Source organism: Lissotriton vulgaris, chromosome 1_1 (assembly GCF_964263255.1).
Source record: "Lissotriton vulgaris chromosome 1_1, aLisVul1.2, whole genome shotgun sequence".
In the NCBI taxonomy this organism is placed as follows: domain Eukaryota; kingdom Metazoa; phylum Chordata; class Amphibia; order Caudata; family Salamandridae; genus Lissotriton; species Lissotriton vulgaris.
The window spans coordinates 973,927,615-973,951,107 of record NC_141685.1 but is presented as its reverse complement, the minus strand read 5'-3'; the positions used below and the strand labels follow the sequence as shown (position 1 = coordinate 973,951,107).

Genomic DNA, 23,493 nt, shown 5'->3' with positions numbered 1-23,493 from the left:
AGCAGGCAGCTGAGATCATCTGCACTGGGTCCTCTCACATCCTGTTTGGTATAGGCTGGTCCCACAGTGCCCTTACATTTCTGGTACATCGCAGCAGTTTTAAGATCTTCTTAGAGTTTCTCGTTGTTCAGATGGGTGTCATTTCTGATATATCTCTCTTTCCATCGTTCTTTTTGCTTGATTTTTCTCGCGAGAAAGTGTTACTCATAGTCGTTGAATGTCACTCATAATTGCACTGAAATTATGAAAATGTCACACATAAGCAATCTGAAACCTTGGCAGCTATGTTGCTGAGGGGCATATTACCAAGGGCCTTATCGCCGCTTTAGCGGGAATTTTTCCCGCTAAAGCGGCAATAATTGTATCGCCCTATTAGCTAGCTTTCGCTAACACCAGTTAGCGACTGCTAGTAGGAGATAGCGATCATCTTGGGGCCCACTTTGCATGTCAGCGATAATTATCGCTAATGACATGCAAAGTGGGCGTGCCAAGATGTTAGCGACTGGAAACAGTCGTTAACATCGCTATCTCCTATTACCTACTTTTGGAAATATTCGCGCTAAGCGCGAATATCTCCAAAAGCTAAAGCTTGCCCAGAGCAGTTCTTAGCCATGTTATCCAATGGTAGGTGGATAACATGGCTAAGAGCATTAGCTCGGTAATGCATGAATATCGCTGACTTTTCAGCGATATTCATGCATTTCGGCCGATTTTTATCGCTTAGGAGATAAACCTTGATAATAGCAAGGTTTCTAAGCGATAAAAATAGGCGAAGCACGGCGATAAAATTATAGCCGCTAACCAAGCTTAGCGATAATTATCACTTATTCTTGGTAATATGCCCCTGAGTTATTTATAATATTCGATAGCAGAATGCTCCAATCAAATAGTACTGGAAGGGCCTACTGCTCCAACAGATTGGTACCTCTTACGTAATATAGGCATCGGGTTTGAGTGGAATTCTGACGACAAAGGCTTTAGATGTGTGCCTAGTGAATGTCCTGGTGCCTTGAACGAACTTTGCAGATGCAAAGATTTGGACAAAGAAAACTATTTGTTATGATCACGAGCTTTCAAGATGAATACATTTTTAATGGGTTAGGCAACATCTGGTATGTGCAAGGAGGCTGAGTCGAGTATGCTTTCAAAGGATTTGAGAGCTATCTCCGTCACAGAAAGGATGAAGCTGTTACCAATCATCAGCAGAGTCGCACCATGGGAAAAAGTTGATTCTACAGATTTATCAGACATAGAATTTGTGCAAATTCCCATTGTTAAGAGGGGGATGCATAAAATAGGAGCCTAATCAGTTCAGATTTTCAGCATTATCTTGGACTATGTAATAATTTCCAGTACAATTTAATGTAAATGTACCTTACATGGATTTGTTTAACATCTAGCATGCATATGTCCTTTTTGGACCTAAATTTCGCAATCTTCGTTAAGATGGCCATCTGCTAAATGGGCTGATAGTTCTGTTTCTTTAATCTACAATCAATCTGTTTACAGACTCGTCTCTGTTGATCTGACAATTGTGGGAAGATTGAACACGTGCCTCCGATATTTGGAACTAAAGAGGGCAGCTTCAATTTTTGGCCTTAAAAAAAAACTCAATTATTGTGATCTTTAGATATTAGTGCACTATATGGAATGCTAGTGGTAGACAGTGCTTAATTTGTAAAATAAATACGGGCCAGGGGCCTTGTCAGAAGGCCACTGCAGCTTGCACCACTCATTGCCTCTGTCAGCGCTGCTAATGTTCAGTACCAACAGAACTCCCAACCACCAAACTCCTACAAGAGTGACAATGAAGACTATTAGAATGGCTTGTGTGACAATTATTAGTCATTTATAAAGTATGTTGAATCAATAAACAACTGTAATGATGCTCATCCCTAAATTAGACAAACAGTGCCACCATGTGGCAGACTGTCATAAGTGCCATTGTTGATAATTACGGAAAACCACCACTGGGTCTGGGCTCCGAACAGCAAGTGCCAATACTGTTCCACAATTTAGGTAAGCACCGCGGATCAGCAAGCTGAATGTTTTTGAAATCCCTGCACTTTCAGCAAAGATGTGCATTCAAAAGTAACTAAGGCCCCCTCCTTGTTGTCCTCCTTGTTGTCTTAGGCAGGAGTTACCACGAAGAACAACGTACACAGCAGCCTGCACATAAACACCAAGCAAGAGAAACCTTTTTTGTAGACAAGGACGATAAACTGAAACATTCTTTGAGTAAGATTATTTACAAAACTCCCTCATCTCTTCATAGGCCAGGCAGTCCATACAAACACTGGTGGATTCTCAATCCTAAATTCAAGTAAGTCCATTATACATAGAGTTTGGCCGAATGATGAATGATGTAAACAGTGCAGTAACAGCAGTTTTCGTATTTTGGTTTTCAACTAGATGGTTTAGCGCCGGGGATGATTGAAAGCCATCACATAAGCTCAAAATTACAGAGGTTAGATAAGGAAGCTAGAAGCAGTGAAAGGAGTAGTAAGAAGTGAGATAAGTTGTAACAATCCTCTAAAGAAAGTTTTTTTTCCTTTCTTCACAGCTCTTTGTCCTGATGAGAACTCCACAAACAAGGCGAGTTTGAAACGCGCAGACTGTTAGAGCCATAAGATCAAAGCTAATAATTCATCAATGCTCCAAAAAAGTTTTCAAAAAGAGTAATCTATGGCATTCTGTGAATATTGTTATTCCAGCGTAAATATATGAATGTGTGATGTCTGTGGATGCATGAGAGGGAATGTCTGAATGAATGAATGTTTAGAAATGTATATAAGATAATGTGTCAAGAGAATTTTTTATGTGAAAATGTATATGTTGTGTACAGATGATTTTTTGAAATGTGAAAATTGGTGAAATAATAACCAAATTAATGAAGAAAAAACTTGATCCAAAATAATAAAAAGATTTATTCATAGAAAAACGTGATTACAAGACATAGGGGGACATTAGGATGGCGGGCGGGCAACCCTTGCGGTAAACGGGACCGCCCGCCTAAAGGGCGGGGGTCCCGATGTGTGCATTAGGATGCGCCCGCCACAGTGGCAGGCGCATCCCTCATATTTAACATTGTGGCGGGCGGTGCTCACTGCACCGCCCGCCACAATCTTAACAATGAATGCATGCATTTGAATACACGAAGCGGCAGGCACCGCGCGGTGCCTGCTGCTTGGTGTATGCAAATGCTGGGGGTACCACAGGTACCCCCCCGTTTGCACCCACCACCTCAGCCTTCACCAGGGGGGCCCGCAGGGGGCCCGCAAAGAAAAGCACCTATGCCCACTCATCATAATATGGCTGGCGGTGTCCATTGGACACCGCCACCATATTAAGCCCTTTCCGCCGCGGTCGCAAGGCGACCTGGGCGGTAAAGCGTCGGACGGTCTTTCCGTCCGCCGCAGTTCCGTCTGCCATACTAATATGCCGGGGGGAATTCGGGATACGGTGTCGGGCGGATTGCCTCCGCCAGGCCGTCGGTGGCCACCGCCAGCCTGGCAGAGGCAATCCGCCCGACATCGTAATGGGCCCCATAATGTTTAAATCGTGTGTTTTGAGCTGATTTAGGTCTAAATTGTAGAACAGTATTGGCACTCTTTTCGATAATTAAGCACCGGTGCTGAGCACCGGAAACCACCACCTAAAATTAAGCATTGGTGCTAGAACAGCCAATTAGAAGAGTTAGGACTCTGGCAATTATGACTCGGCTTTGTCTTTCACTAAAAGTTCATGTTTTAAAATTCAGGGCTCAGAATTGCAAAAACGCTAATCTCTGAAGTTTGGATTCAAAGCAGTGATTAATTCAAGGTCCCATTTTATCACTTTGAAATTATGATTGTCAGCCCCACTATTTAAATCACCTTACTAGCAAACAAGGAGCTGAAGATGCAAAATGTGAATTGTTAAAAAAACTCCAATATGCTAAACGCACTAAAGTGTGCGTTTTGCATTTAGGGAGAGATTTTTGTTTATGGCATGGATTAGTTCTTTTCTTTGGATGTCATTATGTTATGGTGGCTGTTAGACCTGGCACCATTGGTGTGGGTCTCCCTTCCATTTTTGCTGTTGCCTCATGCGTTTTTGCTGGTGTTAGATGCTTTGGGCACTCTGCCACTGCTGTCCAGTGCCACAGTGCGAGTGCTCCCTACTGTAAATTGATGTATTGATTAGTGGTTCCATGATTGGATGTTTGGTTTACTTGTCAGACCCTAGTACAGTGCACTGAGTGTGCCCAGGGTGTGTAAATCCAAATGCTGCTAGTGGGCTTGCAGCACTGGTTGTGCCACCCACAGAAGCAGCCTTGTAAAACGTGTCTAAGGTCTGCCAATGCAGAGCCTGCGTGCAGTCTGGTACTGTCATGCTGACTGGGGAAGTGCACCCACTTGCCAGTCCCTAAACCTTCCCTTGTCTTCATATTAGTCACCCCTATGGTAGGCCCAAGGGCAGGGTGCATTGTAAGTATAAGGTAGGGCAAGCCCTGATGTTTGTGCCATGTCCTAATAGTGAATTACAGCCATTTTCGTTTTTTACTATTGCAAGGTTACCTGTTCTCCATAGGCCAGAATGGGCTGTTAGAATTATTAAACTTTATAATCCTAACCGACTCAGAGAACATGGTAGAAATTCAAGTTTAGTATTCCTGGACTCAGAATAATAAAATACATCTTTTAGTGAAGTTTATTTTAATATTCTGTGTTTGCAAATACCACTTTTAGAAAGTAGGTTGCCTAACCATTTGAGCCTGCCTCTGCGAGGTTGTGTATTCCTTCGTCTGGTTTTGTGAGTGACAGGGCTTGGGGATTCCAAGAGACAGGCTGGGGCAGCCCGGTGGTGAATAGGGAGATCTGCATCTAGATGGGGGGGAGGAGTATCTCCTGGGACCTGAATAGAGCTGGGCCTTCCCTCTACAATGCCGGCTCCACCTTCTGTGGTGCGTCTGATGTCTCTGCCCTGCACACTGAAAGAAGCGAAGGAAGACTGCCAACCAAGTGCTCCAGGACTGTACTTGCCTTCCACAATGCTGCCTCCACCTCCTGTGGGGCATCTGATGTGCCTGCCCTGCGCTGTGAAAGGAAAGGAGACATCTGGTAAACAGAGTGCTTCAGAACTGGTTTTGACTGGGCACAGGTCCCTCTCCCCTGAGAGAATGAAGGATTTTGGGGTATAAGTATTGGGACCCTGATCCCATGAAATTAGATCACTTCTGGACTTACAAGACGAAACCTCTGCTGAGGAGAGGAACCTGAAGAAACTGAGGAGAGACTATTCCCAAGCTGAAGTGCTGCTTGGGGGATGGGCCTGCAGTGGTTGCCTGACTGCCAAAGAGAGGAGAAAGAACTTTGTGGACTTTACTTTCAACTTGTGCAAAGATCTCCAAGGGCTTGGAAAAGAGCTTGTACCCTGACCGAAGTCCCAGGACCAGTGGACTTCACCAGCCTTTGCTTTGTGAATTGCTGCTGGAAACGCTGTTTCAGTGGCTACAGAGGGAGGGAGCTGTGACCGACTCTCACGACTGGCCCGGTGTCCTGTAGGCACCGCATCAAGCAACGTCTGCCTCGAGCAACGTAAGCTCTGAGCTTACCGACTGCGTCCTGACGCCGTCACCGAGCCATTGCCTGCACCGCGACTGGTGGACTTCGCGACATGCAACGCCTCGCTACACCGACTCGTACTGGTCTGACTGACGCGGTCACTGCTGTTGACTCTGAGTCCCGTGAACGCACCGGAGTTGGGCACCGCCGCGCACGGTTCGCGACGCACCGCCCAACTAGCACCGCTGTCCGGACTGATTGACGCCAGCTCCCGAACTCCATCTCTGTTGCCACACCCCAAGCTGCAAGCACCGCATCGAAGCACCGTCTCGCCCTGCAACGCATGCCTTGGATCCACCGACTCTGTCAACGGGCCGCTGCCTGCACCACATCGAGGGACAACGCGTCCTGCAACGCTTCCTTTCTGCACAGCAACGAACACCGGAACCGGCTCGCACATCTGTGCCGCCGCCTTAAGTAAAAGGTACTGTGACTGAGTCTGTCGACATTTGAGTGGGCCCGTACCGACTTGGTCCGCTGGATTTGCTAGACTCTGTGTTATTTCAACAACGCTGTAGCCAGACCAGGCTACTGACTCGCACAGAACCTTGAATTCAGCCTTTTAACCAGAACTCTTGAAATCTAATAGGACTGTGGATTCTTTTGGTTGTTTATTGGTCTTGTTGTAACGATATATAAAATATACTTATTTTGTATATAAAACCTTGTGTGGTGTCCATTTGTAGTGTTGTCACTGGGTTACTGTATGTGGTCACTTATGCTTAACTTACAACGCCTCTGAGATAAAGCCTTGCTGCTCGTGCCAAGCTACCAAGGGGGTGACCAGGGGTTATTTTAGGAGTGTAATCTCCTTATCCTGACTAGAGGAGAGGGTCCCTATTTGTCACATGTACCTACCTGTGTAAACTAGAGACCCCCAATTCAAACAGTGGCCATTTCAGTGGCTACAGAGGGAGGGAGCTGTGACCGACTCTCACGACAGGCCCGGTGTCCTGTAGGCACCGCATCAAGCAACGTCTGCCTCGAACAACGTAAGCTCTGAGCTTACCGACTGCGTCCTGACGCCGCCACCGAGCCATTGCCTGCACCGCGACTGGTGGACTTCGCGACGTGCAACGCCTCGCTACACCGACTCGTACTGGTCTGACCGACGCGGTCACTGCTGTTGACTCCGAGTCCCGTGAACGCACCGGAGTTGGGCACCGCCGCGCACGGTTCACGACGCATCGCCCAACTAGCACCACTGTCCGGACTGATTGACGCCAGCTCCAGAACTCCATCTCTGTTGCCACACCGCAAGCTGCAAGCACTGCATCGAAGCACCGTCTCGCCCTACAACGCATGCCTTGGATCCACAGACTCTGTCAACGGGCCGCTGCCTGCACCGCATCGAGGGACAACGCGTCCTGCAACGCTTCCTTTCTGCACAGCGACAAACACCGGAACCGGCTCGCACATCCGTGCCGCCGCCTCAAGTAAAAGGTACCGTGACTGAGTCTGTCGACATTTGAGTGGGCCCGTACCGACGCGGTCCACTGGATTTGCTAGACTCTGTGTTATTTCAACAACGCTGTAGCCAGACCAGGCTACTGACTCGCACAGAACCTTGAATTAAGCCTTTTAACCAGAACTCTTGAAATCTAATAGGACTGTGGATTCTTTTGGTTGTTTATTGGTCTTGTTGTAACTATATATAAAATATACTTATTCTTTATATAAAACCTTGTGTGGTGTCCATTTGTAGTGTTGTCACTGGGTTACTGTATGTGGTCACTTATGCTTAACTTACAACGCCTCTGAGATAAAGCCTTGCTGCTCGTGCCAAGCTACCAACGGGGTGACCAGGGGTTATTTTAGGAGTGTAATCTCCTTATCCTGACTAGAGGAGAGGGTCCCTATTTGTCACACGTACCTACCTGTGTAAACTAGAGACACCCAATTCAAACAGTGGCCATTTGAAAGTCTACGATTTTCAACAAGTTAAACTAGAAGAGGTGAATTGACGCTATACCCCAGGTACTCCAAGTACCAAAAATATGGCATAAATTCAAAAAACTATTTAGTTTGCGGAGTCTAACGTGCATACTGATAAATATAACTGTAACATTTAAAGGATGATAGGTGTTTACAGTCTACATTTAAATGCTGGATTGCAAAAGTGAAAAGGCTGGGGATTTAACAAGCATGTCTTCACTGCTTCATCTCTCCTCCCTTCTTCCCTCTCAGGGGTGCACCAATGAGATCCAATGAGTATAAATAGATACAAAATGGCGGACGGATTTCTGAGTCTACTGAATAATTAAAAGGGGCAAAAGCTAGATGTAGCATGGTCTTCCTTGACCAAACTGATTATAAAGCAAATATCCAAATCCTTGTTCCTTCTGGGGGAAAGAGTAATTAGTATGGACTGGAAGATAAGGAGAGAAAAGGGGGCAGAGGGTAGGTCAGATGACTCCTGGAGCTGAACAAGAAGCATGTACAGTTGTCAAGATGGCTTGGTGGTGCGGGGAAAGGTAAAGGGCAGTTGGCAGAGTCTGCCATAGGGGGGACATTACATAGATGAACTCACCAGTAAACCTCCATGGGGTCTCTCCCCCTCAGGAGTTCTTGTATCTCCTCCCTGCATTGGTCCTGGTATTTGGGATGAAGAGCCAAATTATACAGTACCCAGGAGAGCCCGCTGGCGGCAGTGTCGTGACCTGTCAGACGAGAAACTCTTAGTTGTGTTATTACTGCATAGACTCATGTCTTCATACTGACACAGGAATCATAACCCCTGTGATGCCACATTACCCTACAGATCTGCACCAACATATATTATTTCCATTAATTACATGGCTCTATAAACACCATTCTCTAAATCCAAATTTAAATCCTCGGTCTCTTGATTTCTCATTAGGGTTGATTGATTTTAGCCAATTGTAGCAAGTTTAGAACCAGTACACTGAAGACCATAGTATTATGCAGTTTGTAATTTTTAGCAATTTAATGCAAGTCAATTTCAAAACAGGTTGTGGATTATGATGTGCAGTCGTGCAGAAAGTTTCATGTTTTCTTTAAATGAGCTATGGCCGTTCAGTAATATATATATGCTGACACCAATGTCTCCTTATTGATCAGTGACCAAATTTTCATAGCTAGAAAGTTAAAACCTAAAGAGCTGAAAGTTGAATGAATCCTCTATATCATAAGGGAGACAAGGCTGTTCTAGGTGAAAAGTGGTTTGCACAGGTTGTGAAAATGATTCAAATGTATTTTCTGGAGGTTTTTTTTGGCTGCCTATGAAACTCAGGAAATCAGGGCTCACTGAAAATAATACTGACTAGTGGATCCCCCAGGAATTCCGAGTAGTGGGTCCCTGGGTATACCGAGCCCTAGGTCCCCCAGGGGTACCTACCAGTGGGTCCCCAAGCATACCACACCCTATGTCATTTGGAGGTATCAGGTCCTAGGTCCAGAGAAGGTACCAAACTGTACGTCCCCCTGGGTTACTAAGTCCTAAGTCTCCTGGGGGTACAGAGCCCCAAGGTCCCACAGGAATGTGGAATTGTGGGTCCCCAGTCGTACCAACCCTAAGTCCACTGCAGTTACTGAATAGTGGGTCCTCACTGAGAATAAAGCCCTAGGTGCCCTAGGGTACTGAGACATAGGTCCCCCAGGGGTACCAATCCCTAAGTCATCCAGGGGATGTAGACTGGTTTGAGTTGTAATGGTTGTTTTATAGGCTTGGCATGATGCTATTGATCTTGCATGTTAGTGGATAATGTCATGCGGCATCTGGTACATTGCTCCACGTTGGAACAATATGTTATTATGTTATGTTATGTTATTAAAATATTTCTAGAGCGCACTATCACCGGTTGGTTGCTTGGCGCTGTGATCAGCAATAACATGAACATAGAGGGAAGAGAGTTATGAAAATGCTTGTCTGAAAAGCCAGGTCTTCAAGGCTTTCCGGAAGGAAAGGAGGTCTTGACAATTCCGGGTCTCCATCGGGAGAGAGTTCCACAAGCAGGGAGCGAGGGTGGCAAACCTGCGACCTCCTGCACGCTTTAAGTTGAAGGTAGGCGACTGCAGGAGGTTCTGATGGAGTGAGCGTAGGTTGCGGGACGGGGTGTATTTGGAAATCAGATTGTTGATGAATAATGGGCTTTTACAGTATAGGGACTTGAAAATTAAGCAGCCAGTTTTGAAGGCACATCGTTGGGCCACCGGGAGCCAGTGTAGTTTCCTAAGGAGGGGGGTGGCTGCCTGGCGCCTAGGTTGGTTCAGAATTAACCTTGTGGCATGGTTCTGTGCCATCTGGAGTCGCTTAACTAGGTAGTTGGGAAGACCTAGGTAGATGGCGTTTGCGTAATCCAGATGGGATAATACAGTAGCCATCACCACCTGGGTGAGTGCCTCGGGTGTAAGCAGGCGGCGTACCTTCCGGATTTTCTTCAGTTGGAAGAAACACTTGGAGACCACTTGACCAACTTGAGTTTTAAGAGATAAGTCCCGGTCCACAGTGACTCCTAGTGTTTTGGCTGACAGGGAGGGTGTAGGAGCTTGGCCTAGTTCAGAAGGCCAGTAGTGCGGGCCCCAGTGCTTGCTGCTTTCGCCGGTCAGGACTAGTTCCGTTTTGCCCGGATTTAATTTGAGCTGGTTCTGGTCCATCCAAGTTTTGATGAAACTCATGGTGGACTGGAAGTGCCGTATGGAGTCTTCGGTGTTATCGATGGTGAATAGCAGCTGTAAATCGTATTGCATTTGGTGTTTAGTGTTGTATTTGAACCACAGTTTGCATACACACAGACATCAATTCCAGAAATTAAGCAATAGGAAAGGCACTAGACTGGCCTTTACTGTCGAGAACCATTAGCCAGTCTCCCTACAAGGTACAGGTAAAAAGGCCTGAGCCCCTGAAACATGCTGTCACTACTGCTTGTCACAGTATATTATGAGATGAGTGGGTATCAACTACTCTCATTCAAAAAGCAAGTATTCTGTGGTTGACCTAATGGACTAAGAGCACAACTCTCATGGTGACCTAACCTAGTGCACCTCCTCTAGGCTCCCCTGGTTTTCAAATCCACTAAAGGGAAAAAAAGCATAGTCCAGAAAACGGTTACAGGGCAGGATGGCAAAGCTTTGCAAAGCATGCAGGGGACTTTCATCTCAAAGCCACCCTATAGCAGGTTTAGTGCTAATGAATGGCTCTCACAAGGACTTGAAATAAAAGGAGGAGGTGCACTGCGCTGAACACTCCTTCCATGATTTCTCCCGGGGTATGTAGAATTATTTGTGGAAAAATGCAGGTGCAATGAAAATGTAGGGTGCTTTATTAATTGGTCATACTACTACAGCAGTAGTATAAGTAACTATTTGTCATGGCCCGCTCATGTGCCCTCTGTGTAGTGGGCCTGGCACGCAGGGCTCATGTTACGGTATCCCTGTGGCGCTCTATGGCACGCTATGATTCCATGCCTGAGTTTCCCCAATCCTCTGATTTCACTACGCCTGAGCTTGCAAGTATTCCCTGAACACATGAACCAATGGCTTGCCTTGCTTCCGCTGTTACTAGGGTCTTGGAGTGTTTTCCCTTGTGCAAGTTTAGACAAAACAAAACATTTGTTTCCTGTTAAGTGATTCCATTGGTTAGCTTGCACCTGCACTTCCTGTAAGATTAAAGCCAGTGTACTAACACATGATTCCTTCAAGAGTCTTGGAGAACCTTCCAGATTGCCATGTGCGCCAAGTGCCACTCGTGATCCCTTTGGCCCCTGAGCATGTTATATACACCACACCCAATCCTGAACCCCTGCTTGGCCTATGCTCCCTGCGGAATAAGCTTCCCGCCGACCCACCCACCTGAAGAATCGACCAGACCTGGGCAGTTCACTTCTCAGCTGCAGTTCTAGCTCCTCCTGTGATTCCCTTGGCTCCAGCTTCCTTGGCGCACCCTTTGTCTCCACGTTCTGATCAGCTACTCCAGTTCCTCTGCGATTTACTGAGTCAAGACCTCAAGACTTTCTTTGATCTTAGGACACGTTGAAGTACTAGGCTAAGTACTTGATATCAGATTAGTGCACACTATTCTGTAGTTGTAGTTAGCAGGCCGGAGTATTGGGTCTTCAAGAATATAGACTTGTTTTCAAGTTTCCTTATCTTGATTGGTCTTGCTCTGGAACCTTCCTACATTCTTGGCCTTTGAACTGTGTTTATGCAAGGGCTAGAGGCTTTGCCCTGTGTTTCTCTGATGAACAATAGTGCCTAGAACAATGGTTCCCAAACTATTTTGACTTTGTGGCTCCCTTATCCTATTGGCCATTGGTCGTGGCTCCCCATTATGTTACTTTTTTGCTGGTGGGGGGGGGGGGGGTGTAAGCACAGCCTCTGGAGTACTTCCATTTTTCTCCCAGAAAATAATTGGAATGAAGCTGATGAAGGTAATATAATCTTATGACTAGAGCACTACTCAGAACCAGGCAGAGAAAAATAGCAGCACTCTTTGTCTGCTTTATGACCTAATTTTTAATTTTTTTTTACAAGGAGGCTGTTTAATAATATTTACTACAGGGCTTCTTATTTTCACCAGGATTTTCTCTCCCATAGATGATCTTTCCTTATGTGCCTTTGGAAAAACAGCGTGACACAAAGGTCTCACTTGTCTGATTTTGCTTTTTCTGTTAATTCTCCAAACCTTGTTAAACATTCCTACTTTACCAAATGGATGCTCTGTACGCATAATCAGTATTGGCTGCCTTGAGATAAAAAACTTTAGGCCTAGACAGTTTATTACTTGCCGGTTAATTTCGCAAGGGTTCCGTAACTTGTCTCAACTCCTTTGAATGTGGCCTAAATATTTCAGTTCTTATAGTAGCCGTTTCAGTTTGGACCCTGCTGAAGTTTAATCCAAACTGACTTATATCAAATCTTTTAAAATCCTGTGTGCTGTCTTTTGCATTCTTATAATCATTTCAAGTATGGCCGACAGGAGCATCTCCCCCAATTGTAGCTTTCAAGTCTGTGTGCGGTTACCTACCTCAAAATATTTCATTGCACTATCTTGAAAGTCATTAGTTCTCTGAACCACATTAGTAGAGTCTATAATTCCAGTTCCCTGTTTAGGGAAAAGGTATCTTAGAAGGCCGATAACCTTGGGTTTTTACTGAAAGAACAAGCATTTACAATGCATTAGGTCTTGCACTGGGCTGTGCAATCAGAGTGGAAAAAGACAGAGTCTAGGAAGCAGGACAGTTCAAACCCATGCAGATCAGGGGCTTCTGTGGTCCCCTGACCACTGAGGAAAAAGAATGTAGACAGAAATGTAACCTGTCTACTTGGATAAAGAGCTCAACATGGGCTCATAGACTAAGAAGGTGGCCGGGCAATGTTTTGTTCTTTTAAGAGCTCTCAGGAAGACAATCAAATGGCTTCCTGTGGAAACCCATAGAATAGTGTTGCATCTAGACTACAGAAATTCGCTCTATCTAGGCAGCCCTTCATATGTCATCAGAAAGCTGCAGGTTATCCAAAATGCTGCAGCTAGAATTCTGCTGAACATTCTAAAAACACAATTGACTTGTTCAACTCATACCAATCTTCACTGGCTGCCTGTTAGAAAAAGAATTGAATTCAAAACTCTTTGTATCATTCATAAAATAAAATATGGCCAGAGACCACGCATCATGAGCCAACTTATTACTCCACATAACAAATTACGTGCCCTCAGATCCAACAACCAATCCCACCTGGCCGTTCCCAGAATAAATTGGACCAGAAGGTGTGGGAGATCCTTCGCATATTTGGCACACTGGCTCTGGAACACTCTTCAACTGATATAAAAGCCAACATAAACTTGCTTAGTGTCAGAAAATTACTGAAGATTCATCTGTTTAGACAAATATCAAGACATCCTTTCTCGTGATTCCTGTCAGCGCTGAGAAACCCGTTCTGGGTAGCCATGCGCTATTGAAGATATAGAAATAAATAGAAATAAAATAAATATTCTGGTAAAGCCGGGCATTTAGCACGAGAATGCTCTGCCAAACCAAAGTGAATTCAGAAGGCTAGTTTCGTGACATCAGAATTGATGCAGGAAAAACTAGAAAGCCTGGCTGACGTAGAAGTCAATATGTACCACATTGTGTGGTGCAAATGCACGCAAACCATCTTGTAAATAGGCCCCTCAGCCCCTGAGTCCTCTCTCATTCACAAGTACAACTCATGAGGTGTGTCTTAATCACACATACTGCACATAAACCCATGTAACCTATAATACTCATGTCTCATGAACCCCTTGTACCTGATAAGCTCTGAATCTTATACACACATTTAACTCCTGAGTCCTGTGTCTCAAACACATACACAACTCATTTGCTGTGTCTTTTACACATATACAGCTCAGGAGTTGTTTCTTTTATAATCAGCTCATGATCCCTGTGTTTAATGCCTCCATTGCTAACAAATCTTGTGTCTCATAAACATATACAGCCCATATGCCGTATCACACGGACCAGGTTTTAGTTCCGGTGCTGGATCAATTTCATCCTTTGGATACAGAAATGTTAGGTCAGGTCATCAGCAGAGTTTCGTCCGGCTCTCCACTGGACCCCGCTCTGCCCCAACATCTTAGGGCGGCTATTGACTCCACCATTTTAGAGGTCTTAAATTCTTCCATCTCAACCTGTATGGTCCCCCTTGCGTGGAAGTGCGCAATGGTAAAAGCACTACTTAAAAAGCCCAGCCTAGATCCATCCATACTCTCGAACTATCGCCCAATTTCACTTCTGCCGTGGCTGAGTAAGCTGCTAGAGAAGCATATAAATAACATCTTGGTTGACCACCTAGAATCCAACAGACTTCTAGACGTTACGCAGACCGGCTTCCGTCCAAATTATGGGACGGAGACCGCGCTGCTGTTGGTCACCGAAGAGGCAAGGAGGCTGGTGGATGAGGGGGGAAGGGCCGCCATCATCCTTTTAGATCTAAGTGCAGCATTCGACACGGTCAATCACACCATCTTGACTGACCGACTCAAGAATGTCGGGGTGTTGGGCATTGCACTGGCCTGGTTCACCTCCTTCCTCAGCAACCGCCGCTTCCAAGTCTTTGAGGGGGATGTCGTCTCTACTAGTCTGCCTTTGGATTGTGGGGAACCACAGGGTTCAGCCATAAGTCCGACACTATTTAACGTGTACATGAGGCCACTGGTGAGTATCATCCGTCCATTTGGCATCAAGATCGTCAGCTATGCAGACGATACCCAGTTAGTGGTATCCTTGTGCCAAGACAAGGGACCGTCTTGCATGCTGGCTCGCTGCCTTGAAGCAGTGGCCAAATGGATGGAGGGTTCCTATCTCCGTCTTAATGGAGAAAAGACGGAGATTATGCTATTGGGCAATTCCTCTCCTTCCATCTCTGTCCCCATATCGCCGCCTTGTCTGGGCCATGCTCCCTCTCCAAAGCCTCATATAAAGAGCATAGGCGCATGGCTGGACAACTCCCTTAATTTCGGACACCAGGCCACAGTACTTCCTGCAACCTGTTATGGGCTGCTTAGAATGCTCCGCAAAATCCTTCCTCTACTCCCATTTGAAGCACGCAGAATAATGGTCCAGGCCCGGATATTGTCTCGGCTGGACTATGGAAATGTGCTGTACTTGGGAGCCCCGCTGGCCACAGTAAATAAACTGCAGGTGGTCCAGAATAGCGCAGCAAGGATGCTCCTGCAGGTCCCCAGGAGGCAATCAGCAAGACTAGCCCTCCACCAGCTCCACTGGCTACCCATGGGTGCTAGGATACAATTTAAGGCGATGTGCATAGCCCATAAAGCCATGTGGAAAACGGGCCCTGCCATCGTCCATTCTTTGGTAACGACCTATCTACCATCGAGATCCCTTCGTTCCTGCACCCTAAACCTGGCGACCATAAAGAAAATCAGGAAGACTAGATGGGGAGGATGCTCTTTTTCATTCACTGCAGCCAAGTTGTGGAATTCTCTCCCGCAAGCTGTGCGAGAGAACCGCAATCTGACGACCTTTCGCAAGAATTTAAAAACTCACCTATTTGGATTGTTCCTTTTAGGACTAGAAATCTGTATGTGCCTTACTTTCTTTCTATAAGCGCTACGAGGCCTCCGGGTAGCTAGGCGCTATAAAAGTACTCTTCATACTCATACTCATACTCACATTAACACATATAGCTCATATGCCCTGTGTCTCTTATACATACACAACTTATGAGCTGCATCTCATACACATATACCGCCCATGAGCCTTGTCCCATACATGTGCCTTAACCCCACACACAGTACAACACACAGTACAACAAAATAGAGCAACTCAATAATCCCCCAGGAGACTGGGTGCAAATATATAAACACAAATTGCCTACGAAGGAGAAGGATTTTCACCTAGTTATTTATTTTGAAAATATCCAATCCCACAAATCAGTAAATTCAAGCAAGGTTCATAATAATGACATCAACTACGCGTGTACACATGAGTGATGCTAGGCGTACTTCTTTTTCATAACTTTCCTTTACTGAAAAGCAGTTGGTTGGTCGCCCTGTCTATCACAGATCACTATCTTCAATTCCTGGAGTCTTGTATTGGCAATGGTTGTTTGGTAGAGGGCTTGTGCTGTTTCCTTGCACGACCGGCTCTAGGGCAGTGCGACCACACAGGGCGCTGACTTTGGGTCGGGCGTTGTGTTTGGGGGATTAATGTTCTTCCTGGAGAGAGATTGAACGTTTATCTAGTGGAAGTTTTGACTCATGGTAAGGTAGTGCAGTGGGTTAATATGCCTGCTGCACAGAAGGAGTACCATTCAGATCACAAAGTGCATATAATGTAAATAGGTCAATGGGTTACTGCTGTTGTCAGAGAGATCCTTTTGTTTCTTGCAGTTTATAAGTTAAAATCCTAGCATAGAACAGTGGGCTTTTAACCATCATCAAAGAGCTGCATGCAGATTGCATGGTACCAATTAGAGTATTCTGATTCTTTCCCCAGTTTTACATTATCTAATGTTGAAATAAAAAGTTTATTCAGATAAAAATCACCTTTTATTATTAACAAGTACCCGCAACCATGGTGGTACATTTTAAATTCTGAATGTGTGCTTCTCCAGAGCAAGCACTTAAACATTACTGCCTACCAGTATAGATGACATGTGACTCCTACACTTTGTAGTTCTCTGACTAGTGTAATATTTCATATACACTAATTTACACACGGATGATTGATTGTCTCTGTGTAATGTGTGTATGATGTAAAATGCTCTGACACCCTACACTGGTATGAATGGCGCTATAAACTAATGCATCTCAGAGAGAGCGGTTATGGAGACTTGAGCGGCACTGTCAAATGGTGGTAGTGAGGGAGTCCATAGTGGAGGTGGTCACTGGCGGGTGCCAACAAACAATCTTGCACCAGGCGCCACCAGTGCTAAAGCGGCCTTGTTTCCTTGACCCTATAGATGTGTACAACTATTGAAGAACACTGGTTTTTTTTTATTAAAAAGAAGTACGCTTAACATCACTCATGTGCAAATGCATTGTTGATGCAATCATTATGAACCTTGCTTGAATTGATTTCTTTTTGGGATGGGATATTTTTTAGACCAAATCCTCAAAACAAATAACCCTCGTCAGGCTGAGCTCACGCCTAGTGTAATCCATGACGTCCACAGAATGTCATAGGTATGATACAATTTACAAACAGATGTCAAAGTGTTTCCACGGCTCAAGCGCCCCAAAGGATAGAAGAGTCTGAATATGAAAAACAGGACTGCAGTATAGGGACAAACCCACCATTGACCCACCATACAACCCCCACCTGAATCTGTGCATCCCTTTTACCCATTCCACCGACAAGGAGGGGCTCCGTTCACTCCAAATATAAAGTGAAAGCGCTCTGCACCACTTATGGATTCTGCAGAGTTCAGTTCCGTGCAGGAGAGTCCCCAATAGCCTGTTGCCAAAATGACTTTGCTGACCAGAGGCCTTTACATGTAAAAGGTGAGACATTTTCTCACATATCCCTGCATTAGCAACAAAGCCAGGTGCCCTTTGTCACAGAAAACACTATGAGCCCTATTCCCATCTAGGGGGCATAGAGTGATTTGCCCATGAGGTGGGCCCCCCTCTGATAGGCACATTTCACCTGTACCTGCTACCGGTGTATATGTGAATACTATGTGCTCCCTAGTCAACCCCTCAGAAACCAGGCCCCTCAGAATGTTAGTACTATAGTCCACTTTCCCAGTGGTGACTCCCCTGCTATGGTGGAGAAGCGTCTCCTCCCCCCCCCCCCCCACACTGCTTTTAAGCAGTGCAAAGAAGCATAAAATGATAATAACTTCAAGTTATTATCAATGTAAGCTTCCTGCTTCTTTGCGAGAGGGAGGGGCATATCTACTCTCGGAGCAGGGCAGGAGTGGTATGTCCCTTCCTACGTGTGCAATGACTGTTATGTCGGCCCCCTCAGGCCACCCAAACTGCTCATGTGCACTTTCCCTTTCCTCCATGCAGGCTGCATTTCAGCCTGCGTGGAGTATAAACCCAGGCTCCTATTCCCTGGTTGAGCTCACAACCAATCACAATGCTGCATTGCAGCGTAGTACTTATTCGTCAGGGGAGCCTGGGTGCCTACCAATCACTCTGCTGCATGCAGCGTTGTGATTGGTTAGTGGGGCCTGGCTGTGCTTCCATCCGTAGAAGAGCAGCAGTGAAGACGTGGACCGGGCGCAATGTTAAGTTTATTTTATTTTTACATTTAAAATAAATAAATATGCGCAACCTTATTCCCCCCAGCGACCTGCCCGCCCCACCCCGCTGCACCCCACCACCTGCAAATGTACTTCCCTCCACTACCCAAGATCACCAGCACCATTGTCTGAATATGTGGCTTCTCAGTATCAGGCTCCCCCTTTTTCTCTCACCTGCAAACATGAAGGTGTCCACCTCATCCCCTATCTCCTCGTCTGAGAGTCGTGTGCCATCCGCGTCCTGTGAATGACACCGGAGAGAAACTTATGGTGAAAATAGCATAGGAGAGCATTGACAAGTTTGTCATGGTGCATGGACGTGGTCACTGAAAGTGGATGGTGCTCTTTCATCATGGATGAACGCATGCCCTGTCTATCAATCATGTTATAATATTTTTATGTTCTGTACATCAAGCTTATAGCTCCCACAGCCACTTTGTCCAGTTTCGTTTCCGAAACGGACATCTACCCAGCAGAGGCATTTGGTAACCCACAAAAATGATGGGTCAACATAATTACAATTACAAGCATTTGCAATGCAATGGTCTCGGCATCATTAAAGGTAGAGCTATTGGCATTGCTCATGACATTTTTTTTCTTTAAATCAAAAATAAAACTCTGCCCTCACCACTCTGCACTCACCACCACTCTGCACTCACCACCACTCTGCACTCACCACCACTCTGCACTCACCATCACTCTGCACTCACCACCACTCTGCACTCACCACTCTGCACTCACCACCACTCTGCACTCACCACTCTGCACTCACCACTCTGCACTCACCACTCTGCACTCACCACTCTGCACTCACCACTCTGCACTCACCACTCTGCACCACTCACTACTCGGCACCACTCACCACTCTGCACCACTCACCACTCTGCACCACTCACCACTCTGCACCACTCACCACTCTGCACCACTCACCACTCTGCACCACTCACCACTCTGCACCACTCACCACTCTGCACCACTCACCACTCTGCACTCACCACTCTGCACTCACCACCACTCTGCACTCACCACCACTCTGCACTCACCACCACTCTGCACTCACCACCACTCTGCACTCACCACCACTCTGCACTCACCACCACGGCTTTAAGTGCCTAGCTAGCCAGAACCTTGGCTAGGCTCTGCTCGCGTCTCCCTATATATTCGTTTGCTTGCCCAACTCCTGCAAAAACTACTAAGGTTTAGTACTGGGACACATACAAAAATAGTAAATGTCCGTTATTTTGAGTAGAGGTGGGTGAGCCACTGGAAGCTTGAGTCTGAAGCATGGCACAGGGTCAAGCTCGAGGTCCTGTTGGAGCCTCGAGCCTATATCAAGCTGCACTTTCATGTGGCTTCTGCCAGCCATGCTCGCTCTACCCTCAGCCAGAAAAAGGTAAACGAAGCATTAACATATGAGGTACAAATGAGAGACAGACAACTTTTTGGTACCTAATTTGTGCAAAGTAAAACCAGAAAACCTGCATTGATCGCTGCTTCCTGTTTAACTAAACTGTGTGATCTTGGGCAAATATTTTTTTGACTGATTCTTTTTATTCTTCATGAAAGCGCCTACATATGCATGCGTGTACAACACAAACCGAATGAAAACGTATTGAGTTAGAACTAATAGAGAATAATGTCGCTCTATCTGTAAGAACGCATCAGCCGCATTTATACACCTGTCAACACACGAAGACACTTGCAGAGAGACACACAAACACGCCGTCTGCATGACACACCGTCCACGAATCGTCCCAGTGTCAAAAGAATAACTTCAAGTGAAACTGAAGACGAAGAACACAGCTGCTACCAGCCTTTGCCGAGTCACCCACGCGTACAACTGAATCGCAATGAAGACATCTCGGGGGAAGTAAAGGGCCAGCAAACATCAATTTGTCGGTCTGGTTTAGAAACCAATTTGTAAACCAGTGTGCCTGATAAACAATCTATCATGCCAATCACTTACGAGCCTTACGTTTTTTTAAACACTATAATTATGATTTCCATGTAAAACATACAATACAAACTTTACATAATGTACCGAGGCCGCCCCGGAAGTCAGGCACGGTCGCCTGTGACGGGGGCGGGGCCACGTTCACACCGGAAGAGGAGGCAGGCGGAGTCGTAGCGTCTCGCGGCCCGGGGCTCCTGTGAGCGGTGTAGAGCCCCGGGGCCGCGCCAGCAGGAGGTTGGGCGCCGCGTGCTGAGGTAAGGTAAGTTCCAAAAGGCTGGAGCGCGATTGGTGCACTTGTGTGTGTGTATGCTCGTGTGTGTGTGTGTATGTATGTGTGCGACGGTGACGGCGGGGGAGGGAGAGGGGGAGGGGGAGGGGGGGCCTCGGTGCACTTGTGTGTGTGCGCGTGTGTGTGTATGAGTCAGGGGTGGTGTCTCTGTATGTATGTATGTGCGTGCGTGCATGGGCGCGTGTGTGTGTGTGTATGCGCATGCGTGTGTGGTGCTTGCGCTTCCCAGGAGACAGCGCCTGGCCACAGCGCGCGTTCCAGTTACAAATCGCCTGGAAGGATGCGCGTGGCCAGGACTGTCTCCTGGGAATGATAGTCGCTGACAAAAGATCTCGGCGGAGACGCGCTTCCGCGCGTTGACGCCGAGACCTAAAAAAAACACACAAATAAACATAAACATTTAAAAATGAAAAAAACTTTTAACTTGCCTTAGCCTGCAGCATGTCTTCGGTGTTCTCCAGTCACCAGCTCCACACTCGTCCAGTGTGAGATCCCACAAGTTCACAGGTCCTTATCCAATCCAGACACTGCTCTCATGCTGCATGAGTGAAACATCTGGATTGGCTGGAGCAGGCTGCATCAGTGTTCTGAAGAGCACTGAGGGCCTGTGCCTGCTCTCCAACCCAGCTGTCTAAGACAGCCAGGTTGGAGATTTTGAATTACACACGTTGGTTTGGTCGTTACAAGGTAGCCAGCCAAACCAACATGCGAAATTCATACTGAACAAGCCAATCAGCAGCAATGACGCACTGACCCTACCCTGCCCTCGCTGTTTGGCAGAAAACCTTCAAAATAAAATTGTGATAAAATCCTTTTATTACCATTTTATTTTTCCAGCTTTCTGTGCAGCAGTGTGTGTGTGTGGGGGGGGGGGGGGGGGGGAGAGATCCTCTACTCCCACGGAGGAACGGCCTGCTGCTAGCAAGATAGCTTGATGGGTTGAGCACATATCTGAGAAAGCAGTGGGTGACTGCAGATAACAAGGACTGATCCTTAATGAGCTGACTCAGCCTTTCATCTTCCTGAAGTAATGGATGAGGAGCCCTGGTAGCTCTCCCTTTCATTTACATTTAATGGTCTACAGCAGACTGTAACCTCTCCGAAGCTGCTCCATACTCAGCGAGCTGAATGTTACCAACCTTGGATAGTAGCAGGATTTCAACAAAGTCCTTTGGTTTGCCATGGGTGCTGCCCAGCCAGGCATCTGCCTCCTGCTCACTGAGTGCCTTTTGGCGCTCCTGCATCACACTCTTATTGAATTGGTGAACGATCTCGCAGGCGCGCTTGAACCGCCTGCCATTGCTGGAAAGGCTGTAGATGAAGTCAATATGGTGGGGTAACCAATGCTCCCGCTTCATCACCAGGGAGCTGAGCTCATAGATAGCTGCAATGTAGTCACTTGGTTTCCTGCAACATAAAAGACACCCACAGTCGTGATCATTCTTGGGCTCCTTCCAGCTTCCAGTCACTCCCAGTTGCTAAACATCAGCTCATTAATGCAACATCACTTACAGGGACGTACCTCTTATGGAGAAAGCTAAAGACATGCCTATTTCCAAGTTAAGTGTAAAGTAAAATGGGCAACCCAATCAACCCTTGATGGCTTGGGCAAAGTAATATGGACTGGTAAATGTGCCTTCAAGGGATTTATTCTAAAACTTAGTTCTCACTAGTTTAATATTCTTTACTCAATGCAAGTCTATATAGCTTTCTTGCAGATTAATGTATTGTATATGGAATTGGGTAATTCATATATACACAGTTTATGAACAGTTATAGTTTTTGGAATGAAAATGTAAAAATATCAAATCGTGTCAAAAAACTGTTTCACGACCAATTATATATCAAAACACATGGGTGTATGTTAAAAAGCAGATTTTTATCATAAACAAAAATAAAGAAGGGGTTCTGGTTCATTTAACACACAATGAAACAAGAAGATATTGTAAAATACAAATATTAAGACCATCTTCAGGACTAAACAATTTAATATGATTGAACCTTGAGAGTCAGTGAAGACCTCACTGTTACTGTACTATCCACAAACGTATGTAGTGGACAGAAATTGCGGAAAAGCAATACGTCCTTATCTGGAATTTATGCCAAACCTTTAGATTTATATCACATCAGTGTGACTCATCGAGCAAGCATGTTTACTTGTCTGGATTTATTTACGCCATCCCACTACGATATTTCAGGCTTATTTCTGATGAGTTTACAATATTGACCATTGTGAACTCGATGCATTGATGTGATGAAGATCCAAAGGACTGGCATAAATTCCAGATAAGGACGTATTGCTTTTCCGCAATTTCTGTCCACTACATACGTTTGTGGATAGTACAGTGACTGTGAGGACTTCACTGACTCTCGAGGGTCATTCATTTTCTTTTGTTTAGATCTGAAGATGATCTTACAGACGACAGCATACAGACCGAAACGTCGACAATTGCACTTTTTTTCTGTACAAGAACAACATAAGCTGAATTCTTCTGTACTAATCAGTTGATTCACCAGATTTGTATTTGAAAAAAGTGTATACAATTGGCACTGTGAAGACCATAATATTTGTATTTTACAATATCTTCTTATTTCATTGTGTGTTAAATGAACCAGTACGCGTATAACAAGAGGGAGAGAGAGGACTAGGTAGCTAGTTCGAGTCCCCTATATGTGATTAAACAAAAAGGACTAGCTTAAGTTGACCAAAGTGTTACAGTACTCAAATTAGTTCTGTCACGGGCACCTTGTTGGTGTATTCATGAAGCCCTCACCCACCAACCTAGTTGGTGGCATGCTTCATCATCGGGCCCACCCAGTGACACCTAGTATGTCCCGGGTGTGCTACGACGCCTGATTACAGCGGAGCAGGTATATTGCTGAGAGTGCAGTGAGGTTGGGTGAGTTGTGATTTAAAACGGCTTGGTGGT

General features: G+C 45.8%; 1 protein-coding gene across 4 annotated transcripts in view; it reads right to left on the bottom strand.

Annotated features, from left to right (window-relative positions):
- LOC147748319 (ultra-long-chain fatty acid omega-hydroxylase-like) overlaps positions 1–23,493 on the bottom strand; it is a 243,271-nt gene that overhangs the window by 13,501 nt on the left and 206,277 nt on the right. For all 4 annotated transcript variants that reach the window (XM_086960205.1, XM_086960197.1, XM_086960188.1 and 1 more), the window contains 3 exons: positions 21,703–21,970; positions 18,495–18,561; positions 8,137–8,266 (listed from right to left, as the gene is read on the bottom strand). In XM_086960205.1, coding sequence (XP_086816331.1) covers positions 8,137–8,266; positions 18,495–18,561; positions 21,703–21,970 — 465 coding nt within the window. The remainder of the gene's footprint in view (positions 1–8,136; positions 8,267–18,494; positions 18,562–21,702; positions 21,971–23,493) is intronic.